The following is a 12118-nucleotide window of genomic DNA, read 5'->3' on the forward strand; positions in this document are numbered from 1 at the left end:
GTTACTTTGAGACTGACTTGTTTCTGTTTCCTGAAATAGCTTCTGTTTTCCCACATGATAATTTTGTCTGAAGAAAGTGAAATCCCAGAAAAGTGAATGCAAGTTGAACACAGCTTGTATAATATACCTATTCAGGTAGCTGGCAGTAGTTCAGGCCCTTTAATTTTAGGGGTTCCTACTTCTGGTATGTGTAGCACATGTGGTAAGTAGAAAATGTGGTTTCAACTCTTTCCCCAAAAAGTTGTTTCATTGCTGCTTACGGTACCACATGAACCAAATTGGAGAGTATTGCTGAACTTCTGTCTATGAAAAAGCTAATTAAAATATCCAGGTATTAGGGGAGTGCTTTAGTTAAGCTCCCAATAGAAGCTGTGAATTGTAGACAATGTTTTGCCTGCAGGAACTTCAGATTACTTGACTACTTTGCATTCAGCATGCTTGCACTCTCTCTCAACCAGATGAAACATGTCTATAAACTGCTCCTTTCAAAGTACTTGTTGCCTCTACTGCAATGGAAGTAGAACAACTGAAACAGGTGTTTCTCTAGTATTAAGCCTTTGAGAGTCGTGAGTATGGGGATATCCAATGGTTGTGCTGTAAAATGTTTGAAATAACATCTGAAGTTATTTTCTATTATTGGTTACCTCAGGACACTAAGATGATAATAAAAATTGGGGTCTTACTCTGGATACTTTTATGAGTGAAGTAAAGAATATAACTCAATTTTTGTGAAGTCAGTAAAGTTTTAAAATGTTTTCTTAATACAGGAAGAAGATGTACAAGTGACAATAATGTTCTATTGTTTTTGGAAATTGATAGGACTAAGCAGGCTGCTATAGCTTACACTGGCAATATGGCTAAACTTGATTAATCATAAAACCTGATGTGCTCTGCAAAGTCAATGGTTGCACTGTCTCAGGTAATAAAATTACAGTGTATCATACTGTAGAGAGTATAGTAAAAGTGATGCCACATTGATTCTGCCAGAATGAGTGAAGGAAGGTAACTTCTTGGTTTCTTCTAAAATGTCTTTGTCATGAACTATTTTATCTTGCTCTTGCTGCAGAACCAAAGACAACTGAAAAATGATTGCTGGACTTCAACATAGCAGCTCAGAACACTGGGCTATTGTTAGCCTTGTTCTCAAACTGCGGGAAGATGTGTACAAGAATTAATTGTTATTAGGTTTTGGCATGTATTGCCTCTGTGCTAGTCTTCTCAGTGGGAGAGATAGTTACAATCACTGTCCAGAAGCACAGTGAGTGAAGCATCAAAGCTTAGTGACTTTAGTAGTTTTAATCTAAACAGAAAAGCATTGTGGTGAATTTGTCAGTTCCACTGCATGTACAATACTTCATGTGTCGGTAGTCTGAATTGTAGATAGTGGTGCTAAAATTAATGGAAGCTGCTAGTAGTTCATAAATGAGTGTTTCTTGGTTCAGTATTGTTAAGACGTTTGCAAGTGTGAAAACATCCTGCTTTAAATACTCTAAAGCAGGTGGTGTTCAGGTCTGGGAGATTTAATAGAGCTGGTCAGAGGACCGGTATTGGCGAAACTGGAATTACAGATAAATAGATCTTATAATCCCAAACTTAGTGGACTAGTCTTATAAACCTTTTATTTTTATTAATACATTAGTCAATGTCAAGAAAATGGCTTAAAAAGGGAGGTATGAAGATTGAGTATCTTGTAGAGGAATGAAGCTGGGTTAATTAACATTGATAGTATACAGCTGTGGGTTTCAGGGGCGGCGCGTTGGCCGATGTAGATGAGGTGCAGCTGTGGCTGGTTCTGTTAAGTGGTTGAGAGACAATGAAGAGAGAGCAGCCGAGGAAGAAGCAAGAGAGAGCAGGCCCTGGATGAAGCGAGACAGGGAGAAGGCAGCAGAGGGACTGGCATGAAGAGTGTGTTGATATGAGATGGTAAAAGACCTTGTTGCAGCCGGCTGGTTTGGAGAGTGCTGCAACGGTATCTGGCTCTTCATTCTGAAAAATAACTTTAAAACACATCAGATCTAAAGTGTCCTGCTATACAGTAAGATCTGTGTAGTTTGAACAGTGTACTGTTCTGATGCTTATCTGTGGCAATAATAATACAGTATAGTTCTTAAACTGAGCAAAATGGAGAACTTCAAGAATAATGCTGTTGGATATCTTACCCTCATGAAATTTTATTTCCAAAAACCGGATTTAGAGAATTTAGCTTGTCACAAGTCAGTGGGATATTAACTCTGAAAATGTGACTCGAAGATTGGGTCATTGAAATACGTAAATACTGCTTTTCTCTTTTTTTCCAGAGGCAGTACCACAAGTTCTTTTCAGTAGGTAGTGATGGTTGTGCTGGTTTTTCACCTGAGGGAAGGAATTCTCAAGTTCATTTCAGTCAGGCTATCCATTCTTCATGTTTGTGACTACATAACTGCTACAGTCTCTGCCCAGAAAGAAAATAGCCTGAAGTTGCAGAGGGTAGAAATTAGCAATGAGCTAATGTTACAGGTCATCCGTCCTAAAATGAGAGATCTTCCTTTGCCAAACCAAGTGGTTAGCTGAATGTATAAAGATAACTGGAGTTGTAGTCTAACTTTTAGTGGGGTGCTGACTGGGATTGGATTACTTTAGTGTTGCTTCAGGCAAGCTATGAATATGAATTCTTGCACATTAGTTTGTGTGTGATGTTTTGGGGATGCTACCACATTTAAGGGTGTGATCCTGAGAGTAGTACCAGTCTGCAGTCAGGAGCAGGGGAACTTGTTTTGACACATTCGGAAATAAAACCAATGCTGTAGCAGTAAGCTTGAGTGACAGCTTTGCTCTTGCAGCTTAGTTAGGGTATGTCTACTTAAGTGCCTTGTATATGTAATAAAGCAAAGTGAAAAGGAAAAGCAACTCAACATGCATCCATTTTACTCATGGAAGGTTGTGTGTAGTGTTCAGAAGCATTCCTTGGAACTTAGAGCTCCTAAGGCAGTGATCTAGTCAGGCAGTTAAGGGCAAGTTTTACTAAATTCTTAGAGAATAGGTATTCGTGTGTGAAATAGGCATGTCAGGATGTTATTGGTGGGATTCCTTAAGCTTTTAAAGTAGAGAAAGGGTACTTAGCTCTTCAGTCATAATTCTTAGCTAGTAAGTAAACTTCTCAACTTCAGATTCCATCTCAGACTGGAAAATAACCTGTTACATGTGTCCAGGTTTTTCCTTGCTGTGTATTTAAAAATTGCAATAGGAATACGGCTTAGCTGGAGTTGTGGAGTCAGGGTACTCAGGTTTTTTTATTACACATATTTCAGAATATTACACAATTTCCAGGAGTTAAGCATTCTTGAAAGGATATAGAATTTAATTGAATTTGAATGTGTGAAGGTGCAGCAAAAATAGTGATTGAAATAATATGGCAAATAATGGGGTGTAAATTACTGTAACCTGGTACTGTTAGAGTAACTAGTGTAACAAAATCAGTGGGGAAACAATTTCATGTTGAACTCCATGTGCAACTTAGTCTGTGCATTGCTTGATAAACCTAAGTATTCCTAATATTATTTTGTGTGGAATTGACCAAGCAATGACTTGAATGTTTAAAAACCAAGTCTTTCTGTCTTGAAGCATATTGATGATTAGTGAACTTTGGTTTTAAATGAAAATCGTGGGTACTAACAGGATGTCTCTTTTGTTTTCAGGTCTTGGCACAGAATGAATATAATCAGAGAAAACAGAGATCTTGCTTGTTTCTACACAACAAAACATTCATGGAGGGGAAAGTAAGTAGTTTCAAGTTTGGCGTTTTTTTTTTAAAGTGTGAGACATGACTCTTCTCCATTATTGGATTTAACTGCGTAGTTCATGTATTGATGGATGAAAATTGAACTAAAGGCTCCTGATGCTCAATCTCTGAACAGAATGTACCTACACTAGAACCAATTTGGATTTAAACGCTTAATTTTAGCCTTCCTCTGCACATGTTCCCACACTTCAGTGTAGCTCAGAAATGGGCCACCTGACATAGCTTCTCAGTCTCTTGAACTAATACATAAAGCACCAGTTTTGAAGTGGAAATGCTTCTCAGAACAGGGTCTTGGAGGAGTAGTGTCTTACAGACTTTAATAGATGAGGCTTGCTAGTTCACACATACACTTAACATGTTGTCTAATAGATTATCTATTAAACTACTGAGATTTTAAAGACTTCTGTTAATAGAAATAAACTTCATCCCTAATGGGGGTCTTGGATCTAATAATGAATTTTCAGTGATGCTTCTGACTGTAAAATTTAGGGAACTTCTAATAAAACTATCCATTAAATTATCATAACTGGCATCTGTCACACAGTGTTTGAAATCAGCTGTTACGCATACTTTTTAAGGCTTCATAGGAATTTCTTTGGTATCCTTACCCATTGTTCCTTCTCACATGCATAGTAGCACTGTGGAACTGGGATTTTTCCTTGCTACCTAAACATCAACAGAACAAAGAGGGTACGTTTTCTACACCTCAGGAGCATGACTACTGCTCTATTTTAGTAAGAGGTGATGTCTAAATCTGTTTGTCCAGTAAGTTGAAACTGGCGCTCTTTGTTGGCTGTATGCTGATAGATACTTAATGAATTCTTCCTATCAAAGACTGGGAATGCTGGGAAGGAAAGGAGGATGGGATTGCAGGGAGTGGCAGCCACAGATCTTTCTCGATTGTGCTTTGAAGAACTATGAGATTGTTTCAGTGTCTAATCAAAAAGCTTCTTGCCTTTGTCAGCAAAAATTACAGCCCTGGGTAGTTGAGAGTCCAGACTAGACTGAGCAGTTGTCTGAGGACAATCTTTCCTCTGCCCAGACAGATTCTTGATTGACCTGAAATAAATAGCTTAATATTTAATTTTACCTCATTAGAATTCTGGCTAATACTTGTGTAGATTCTTACCTGAGTTAAGATCCATGCATTTGAATTAGTGTGGGCATGGGTAAATAAACTGTTTCCTTTAGTAATAATAAGAGTAGTGATGTGGGGTATAACATTAGAACTGTTTGTCCCTTTTAATCCTTCTGTTGCCCAGCAGACAATACCAGGTGCCTCTATCTGAAGTTTCTAAGGCATATGTGCAAATCTAGCGTGCATGTGATATGAGCTACCTGGTGAAAATCAAATACATAAACTCTGATTTCTTCATTTGCCCAATGCCTTCCATTAAAGAGCCTGTTCCTATGTGATGCAAGCTGCTGAAGTTAGAGTAGTATGATCTTGAAGTCTGATGGCAACATTCTGATAAACTATGAAGTCTTGCGGAACTTCAAACTAAGTCTAAAGACTAAATCGGAGGCTTAGTTTAAAAACTCAATGGCACTTTTCACATAATGAGGGGAAAGGCATATCTAGTGAGTAGTTGTCTTGTGTTGCAGCAGAAGCTTATATGGCTTGTAGTAAGCTTCTATATATTCCTATACGTATATATAAGAATTCCTAATTCCACTCAGATCATAGTTACACATTCTCAGTATAATCTGCAAACAACATAAAAAGCAGGACCTTAATGTGTAGTGCTAAACCGGCCTGAATCACTTTGAATATTTGTATGATTTATCACACTGCTGAATGAGGGCTGGGTACATGGCAGAAAATATGAGAAGTATTTTCTAGTAGTGCAGATGATAATGCTCCAGTGTCAGTCTGTAGTTCTGTAAAATTAATGAACACTGTCCTTCTCTTAAGTGTGATGGTATAAAACTTGGCTAGCAGGTTCATATTAATTTAAAAAAAAATGTAACTTTTGACTTCTACAGTGCTTCAGAGAAACTAGTGAATAGGCAATAATAGCCTTTTTACTAGGAAGAGCACATTTGCTTCATATTCTTCTTAAAACAGCCTGGCGTTAGACTGTACTTCAGTGTAATTTGAGATAATTGACAGTAGAATCTTCAAGGCCTGAAGGTATAAATACCTTCTTACATATTTAAAGGTGAAGTTCTGGGCAAGAATATGTTTAGGCTGCATCTAAGAACTGACTTGGTAGTCTCCTCTGTTCACGCAACAAGACTTGGATTTTCTGAAGTTGCCTAGGGAGACAAGATGAAGGAAATGGTAACTCAGTAAATCTGCTGTTCTTTCTTGCTTTCCTTGTTGCATCACATATTAAGAATGCTGGATAATAAATATGCTTCTTAGATATTGAAGTGCTGGCTTGAGCATGAGGGAAGAAAAAGAAGGGGCTGTAATGTTTGGCAGATGTTCTTCAATTGTGTGTGATCATGGCAGATCCTTATTCTGCCACAAAGCACTGTGAAGCTCTGTAGTATGTTAAGTGAGTAAACAAAACCTTATGCAAGTAATAAAGTGCTTTATTACTTGTGAAAAGTTCTTTAGCACAGCATAAACAAGAATACCTACCTAAATTGTGTAACATGAGGAGAGGGAGCAGTTGATTTTGGTCAGAGGATTTTGTTATGATCTAAGAACTGGAGCATTTTTTGACAAGCTGAATATAGTGGAATTATTAGCAGCCAGAGTAACTTCAAATGTTATGCTTCATTACTATGACTTCTTGATCTGCATCCTAAATAAAGAAAATTTAACTACATGGAAAAACAAATAGGTTTTTCAAACAGATTAAACAAATTTAAGGTGGCAGGTCACTTCAATAGTACAGATTTTTCTAAATTTTGAAGAAAATAAGCACTTCTTAATTCCTAGATAAGCCATTACTGGCCCAGATGAGTTTGAACTTGCACTAATTTGAGTAATAATGGAAAATGGTAGGGCAAAGTTATGCGTGAAGAAATATATTTAGTAGTATTTAACTTGTATGTCCCTTTTATTGATATATTAAGAAGAGGAGCTTAACGTATTACAAGGGCAAATTGCAAACTAAAACCAAAGAAAACTATATCAATTTCCTACCAATAATTTCTATATAGCCTCTAAACATAATTTTTGCAGTTCAGTGGGGATTTTTTGTGACTTCTGGAGAAACTAACTCTCTTCTGTATTCTAGATATAAACGAGTCTTTTCAGTTGGAACCCATGCCATCACCACATACAATCCCAACACACTAGAAGTTACAAATCAGGTAACTACCATTTTTAAAGTTGATTTCTGACTTGCGTTCATTATTCAGAGTGAACAGTGGTATTCAGTCTTTAGAAGCTATCTAGTCTGACAAGATCTTGGCAAAGCCAGAAGGTATGGCAGCAGTTACAAAAGTACACATAACAGAAAGCTGGTGTTGCCTTTACTAACTCTATGAATATCCAGTGGGTTTTGTACTTCTAGGCAGTTTGTCTTTATTGGCTAATAAGTAGTAGTTTGCTTCTGGGTGTGCTGTTCCGAATGAATGGGGCTAAGTTTGATCACTGTAAGGCTATGTCCCTGAAGGGAGCTGGGACGTTTATTTACTTTGCAGAGTATCAAATAGGAAGTTCAAGCTAAGGCTGTCACGTAGACTGCTAGCTATTGTCTCATTACAGTAACTCGGTTGTTATAGGTACTAAGGGGTTTTGAGTAGATGAGATGTAGCTTTAAAATTACTAACAGTATAACCTAATTACTTTCAATTGTCTAGTGGCCTTATGGAGATATCTGTAGCATTTCTCCTGTTGGAAAAGGACAAGGAACAGAATTTAGTCTCACTTTTCGCAAAGGGAGTGGAAAAAAGTCTGAAACACTTAAGTTTTCCACAGAGCACAGAACAGAACTCCTTACAGAGGCACTGGTAAGAATTTTTTTCTTGGCTATCATTACATTTTGTGGTAGCTTAATAAGTTTTCTTTCCTTATATAAAAAGTATGAAAGCAAGTTGTCTTAGGCTGTTATCTTAATGACTTGATCTAGTGTCAGTTGCAGCAACTAGTGTATGATTCTTAAATATTGAGTAAAATTAGAAATACTGAATGTATTAAACTGCAGTGGAGTGGTGAGCTTTCAAGGAGGCTTAGTTTGAGTTTCTTAAAACAGGGTCAGCTTAAACATAGACTTCCTGCATGGATTTGCTATCATATTTGCATTCACTCATGGTTAACTTTTTTAAAAAACAGAGATTCAGGACAGACTTCTCAGAAGGAAAAATCACAGGACGGGTAAGTGTCTGGCTTGTCTGCATCATGTGCAGTTTAATGAAATGATCTAAAGACCTAAACTTCTACTTTGTTCATGTATATTATGCTAAATATACTACCTAAAATAGCTGTTGTAAATTTGAATCTGAAGTCTTGCTTTGAAAAAAAAAAAGTTTGTTAAAAAACAATGGGAACCTTTTCAACAGTGGAATATTTGAGTTTTCTTCACTTGACCTGAGCCTTATGGTGGTACACTTGAATACTCTGAATGTTACTCTCAAATAAAGGGCTTTGCCTTGTGGAGCTCTTACTTGGAGAGAAGAAAGAAGAAAAACATAAGTTTTCATTATTCAATGTTTACTACTTCCAGCACTTTCTAACTAAATAGTTTTCTGTGTAGCATCTTGAACACTTGATGTGGGAATATTGTTTTCCAGGAGGATTTCTGTACGACAAATTAAAGACAAGATTGCCATTTAATGTATCTTGGTAATATGGTAACAAGCAAAGCACACAGAGCTGGACTTTATATTTGGTGTTATGTCTTCTGGTCACAGAGGATAGCACTTAATGTAACTTGAAGCATTGTATAGAATAAATCTTAATTGATGAGTCTAGTAATGTTGCTGGAATATGGGGGTCCCTTTTGCCTTGCTGTAGTTTAGAATAGATCTCTAACTTTTGGTGGTTTCATTGTCTGTATTTGTAATGGAGTATGACTGCAGGAGATGAAAAATTTGCACTGTAGTGATAGGTTTACTTTAGTTTGATTAGCTGAGTAACAGTATCTGATGCAATAGCTATTTCCTTGTCTAACCACAGCACGTGTAGTCTGAGAGCAGACAATCTGCAGTGGAAGAAACTTACTCCCTTTTGGAGTGGCTGTTTTGGGATTGCTGTTCTCACTTCAAAATGCATTGTTTAAGCGATGACTTCCTTGTCAGTTGACAGCTACTTTCCTTTGATTCATAGTGTTCTTAACATAGATAGGAGCATTAAGGAAAATGATTTAATTTTTTTGAACTTTACACCCACACTGCTTACTAGATGGGAAAAGAGCTATTGCTGTGTAGTAAAGGAGTGTGTGTAGATGTCTAAAAGTAGCTCTCTCTGCAGAGGTATAACTGCTATAAACATCACTGGAGTGATTCAAGGAAACCTGTGATTCTGGAAGTGACTCCTGGAGGTATTGACCAAATTGATCCTGCAACAAATAAAGTCCTGTGCTCCTATGACTACAGAAACATTGAAGGCTTTGTTGATATTGCTGGCTATCAGGGAGGCTTCTGTATCCTCTACGGAGGATTTAGTAGATTGGTGAGTACTAAACCAAAACGTCTTGGTATGGTGCTTAGGATGTTTAAGCTGCATATTAAATAATGAGGATTCAGCATAATTTGAACATACAAGTATGCATGTCTTTGGAACTCAGCTGTGGAGCCTCAAGGCTTGTGGACAAGTTTTAACTAATTTCCTGTAAAAAAAGAGGTTTTAAAAACTTTTGAGAGCAATGTGTTAGGGTGTTTTTGGGTTTTTTTGCTTATTGCATGTTTAAAAACTACTGAGCATAAAATGCCTAGTTATTTATATGGGATAGTGAATAAGAATGTAATGTGAACATGGGAGTTTCCTGACATTTCTCAAAGCTACAAAAGTGACAGGTAGTGTTGCTAATCTATTTGACTAATGGAGGGATTTTATGCAGAAATATATTGATCAATGGTGATGTTTTCTTTTTAGGCCTGTGATCTGATACTCAGCAGCTTTGCTTGGGAAATACTGTGGTGTAATGCTGGTTTCAATCTTAAAAGGGTTTCTGTGTGCTACACTGCAAGCAGCATAGTAATTCTTACAGGAATTAACTTAAAGTTACCAATGTAAATACAGCTATCTCTGTCACTATGAACAAGATAGGACTGTGTTCTCTAGATCAGGGTTTCCATGTCTTACATACTGCAGCATGCTTTTCTCTTGCATAAAACTAGCAATATATAATGGATCCTCTAGATCTGTCCTAACCTTGCCTAGCCGGGCTGGATAGCAGCCCTTAGAGACAGCAGCTAGGGCTACCACTGTGGTTCCTGGCTCCTCATTCCTGCCAGGCTGTCAGGTTCTGTTGCCAGGGGTGGACAGGCAGGTCATGCAGACCTTTAATGGCAGCATTAAAGTAGTAGCTGGAGTAGCTGCTATAGATAGTTCACATTTGCCTTTCGGGGAAAAAAAAAAATAATAGTGGATCTCTTGTGTAATAATTAGCTCCTCTCTTTATACCATGCACTTATCAAAGTCACGCCCAGCTGCTGGGAAGATTGGCTGCTGTTGGGTCGATTGTCTGCTGTAGGTTATATAGTGGAGGATTATTTATGGAACTGACTTCTTGAGCTATACCATATTTTTCACCTGCTTTTTTTCTTGTCAAAATTTGCAGCACCTGTTTGCATCTGAGCAGAGGGAGGAAATTATCAAAAGTGCAATAGAGCATGCTGGCAACTTCATAGGTATCTCTCTGCGGATAAGGAAAGAATCCCTAGAATTTGAGCAGTACTTGAATCTACGCTTTGGAAAATACAGCAATGATGAATCTGTAACATCTTTAGCAGAGTTTGTTGTTCAAAAAATAACACCTAGACACTTGGTAAGGGTATTGAACTAGACCTACTTGGTTCCTCTTAGGAAAGAGAGTACTTAGCACTTAACATGCCTTTTTTTTTCTTCTTTAAGGAACCTGTGAAAAGAGTACTAGCTCTTACAGAAGCTTGCTTAGTTGAGCGGGATCCAGCTACTTATAACATTGCAACTTTGAAACCTTTATGTGAGGTAAGGAGCAGCCTTTCTTTTACAGTTTCTATTGGAAGAAGTGGCACTAAGATGATAATAGTAGGCATTTGATAGTATACATAAGATGGCCTTAATTTGTAGGCTAGATAAATAACTCCACTTTGTGAGTGTGACCCTTATTTCTTACTTTTAGGTATTTGCAATAGTATGCGACTATGAAAATCCTCAGCTTTTTACCATTGAATTTATCAAAGGACAAATTCGGAAATACTCTTCAACAGAAAGGTAACTGGAGCTCCTGTGGGTTATAAATTCAGATGGAAGTTGGCATTGTAGTACTTCTGTTTTCTCAGCTTCCATAAACTCTGACCCTTGTAAGTGTTAAGTCAAAGCCTTGCTATTCTAGTGGTCTGCTACTTAAAAATCAAGATTTGTAGGGATCTAAATCTCTTCGATTTACCTTCATCCCAACTTAAGGAAATCCATCCAGAAGTTTTCTGATGAATATGTAAGGGTGTTGAACAGTTAGATGCAGCCCGTTTCTCCTAAGCAGTGTTGTTCTGTGTATGTTGAACTTGGTTAAGCAGTATATCTGACACAAGGAAAGAAAGCACAATGTAAGTGATACAGAAATGTGAAGGCTGTAAATCCTTTGAGCTGTGCTGTCTGCTTGGGATAGCCTTAGTTGATTCTATTTAAAACAACCAACTGAATAGTCCCTGAGTGCACTTGCAGTTGTAACATAGTCTAATCCTGCCAAGTGAGGTTTTGCAGAAGGCAGAGGGATGAAGTGGCTTGCAACATTTGTAACTCATTAACAGATAATCTAGAGTTGATCCCTTTAGTGGAAGGCTGCAGCTGGCTATACTGGGTGTAAGGCAGCTCTAGTCTTACAGTGACTAAAGGAATGCTTGAAAGTTAATGATTTCTTCCAGAGGTGTAGCTATTTGCACTAGTGTTGGTAAGAGATTCAAAGCATTGCTGTCTTTCGTTCTATATTTGAATTTTTTTTTGCCTGTTTTTCTTACCTTGATTCTCTGGCATTGCTTTAAATTGTATTTATATTTCCTTCTCCCAACCTAGAGATTCTCTCCTGGCTAGCTTGTTAGATGGAGTGAGAGCTTCTGGTAATAGAGATGTTTGTGTGAAAATGACCTCCACACACAAAGGCCAGCGCTGGGGATTACTTAGTATGCCTGTAGATGAAGAAGTAGAGAGCCTTCATCTGAGGTTTTTGGCTGCTCCTCCAAGTAAGCTAACGCATATTACCTGGTTTTATAGTACTCTTTAAAGCATCCAGATATTTA

General features: G+C 37.6%; 1 protein-coding gene across 2 annotated transcripts in view; it reads left to right on the top strand.

The window, feature by feature from the left end:
* Positions 1-12118, top strand: part of DNAJC13 (DnaJ heat shock protein family (Hsp40) member C13) — a 55460-nt gene that overhangs the window by 3558 nt on the left and 39784 nt on the right. For both annotated transcript variants that reach the window (XM_055805614.1, XM_055805615.1), the window contains exons 2-10: positions 3675-3755; positions 6973-7048; positions 7541-7690; positions 8013-8054; positions 9150-9350; positions 10462-10668; positions 10755-10850; positions 11005-11096; positions 11895-12061. In XM_055805614.1, the coding sequence (XP_055661589.1) occupies positions 3688-3755; positions 6973-7048; positions 7541-7690; positions 8013-8054; positions 9150-9350; positions 10462-10668; positions 10755-10850; positions 11005-11096; positions 11895-12061 (1099 nt within the window). In that variant the 5' untranslated portion in view covers positions 3675-3687. The remainder of the gene's footprint in view (positions 1-3674; positions 3756-6972; positions 7049-7540; positions 7691-8012; positions 8055-9149; positions 9351-10461; positions 10669-10754; positions 10851-11004; positions 11097-11894; positions 12062-12118) is intronic.

This window comes from Falco peregrinus, chromosome 5 (assembly GCF_023634155.1).
Source record: "Falco peregrinus isolate bFalPer1 chromosome 5, bFalPer1.pri, whole genome shotgun sequence".
Lineage (NCBI taxonomy): Eukaryota > Metazoa > Chordata > Aves > Falconiformes > Falconidae > Falco > Falco peregrinus.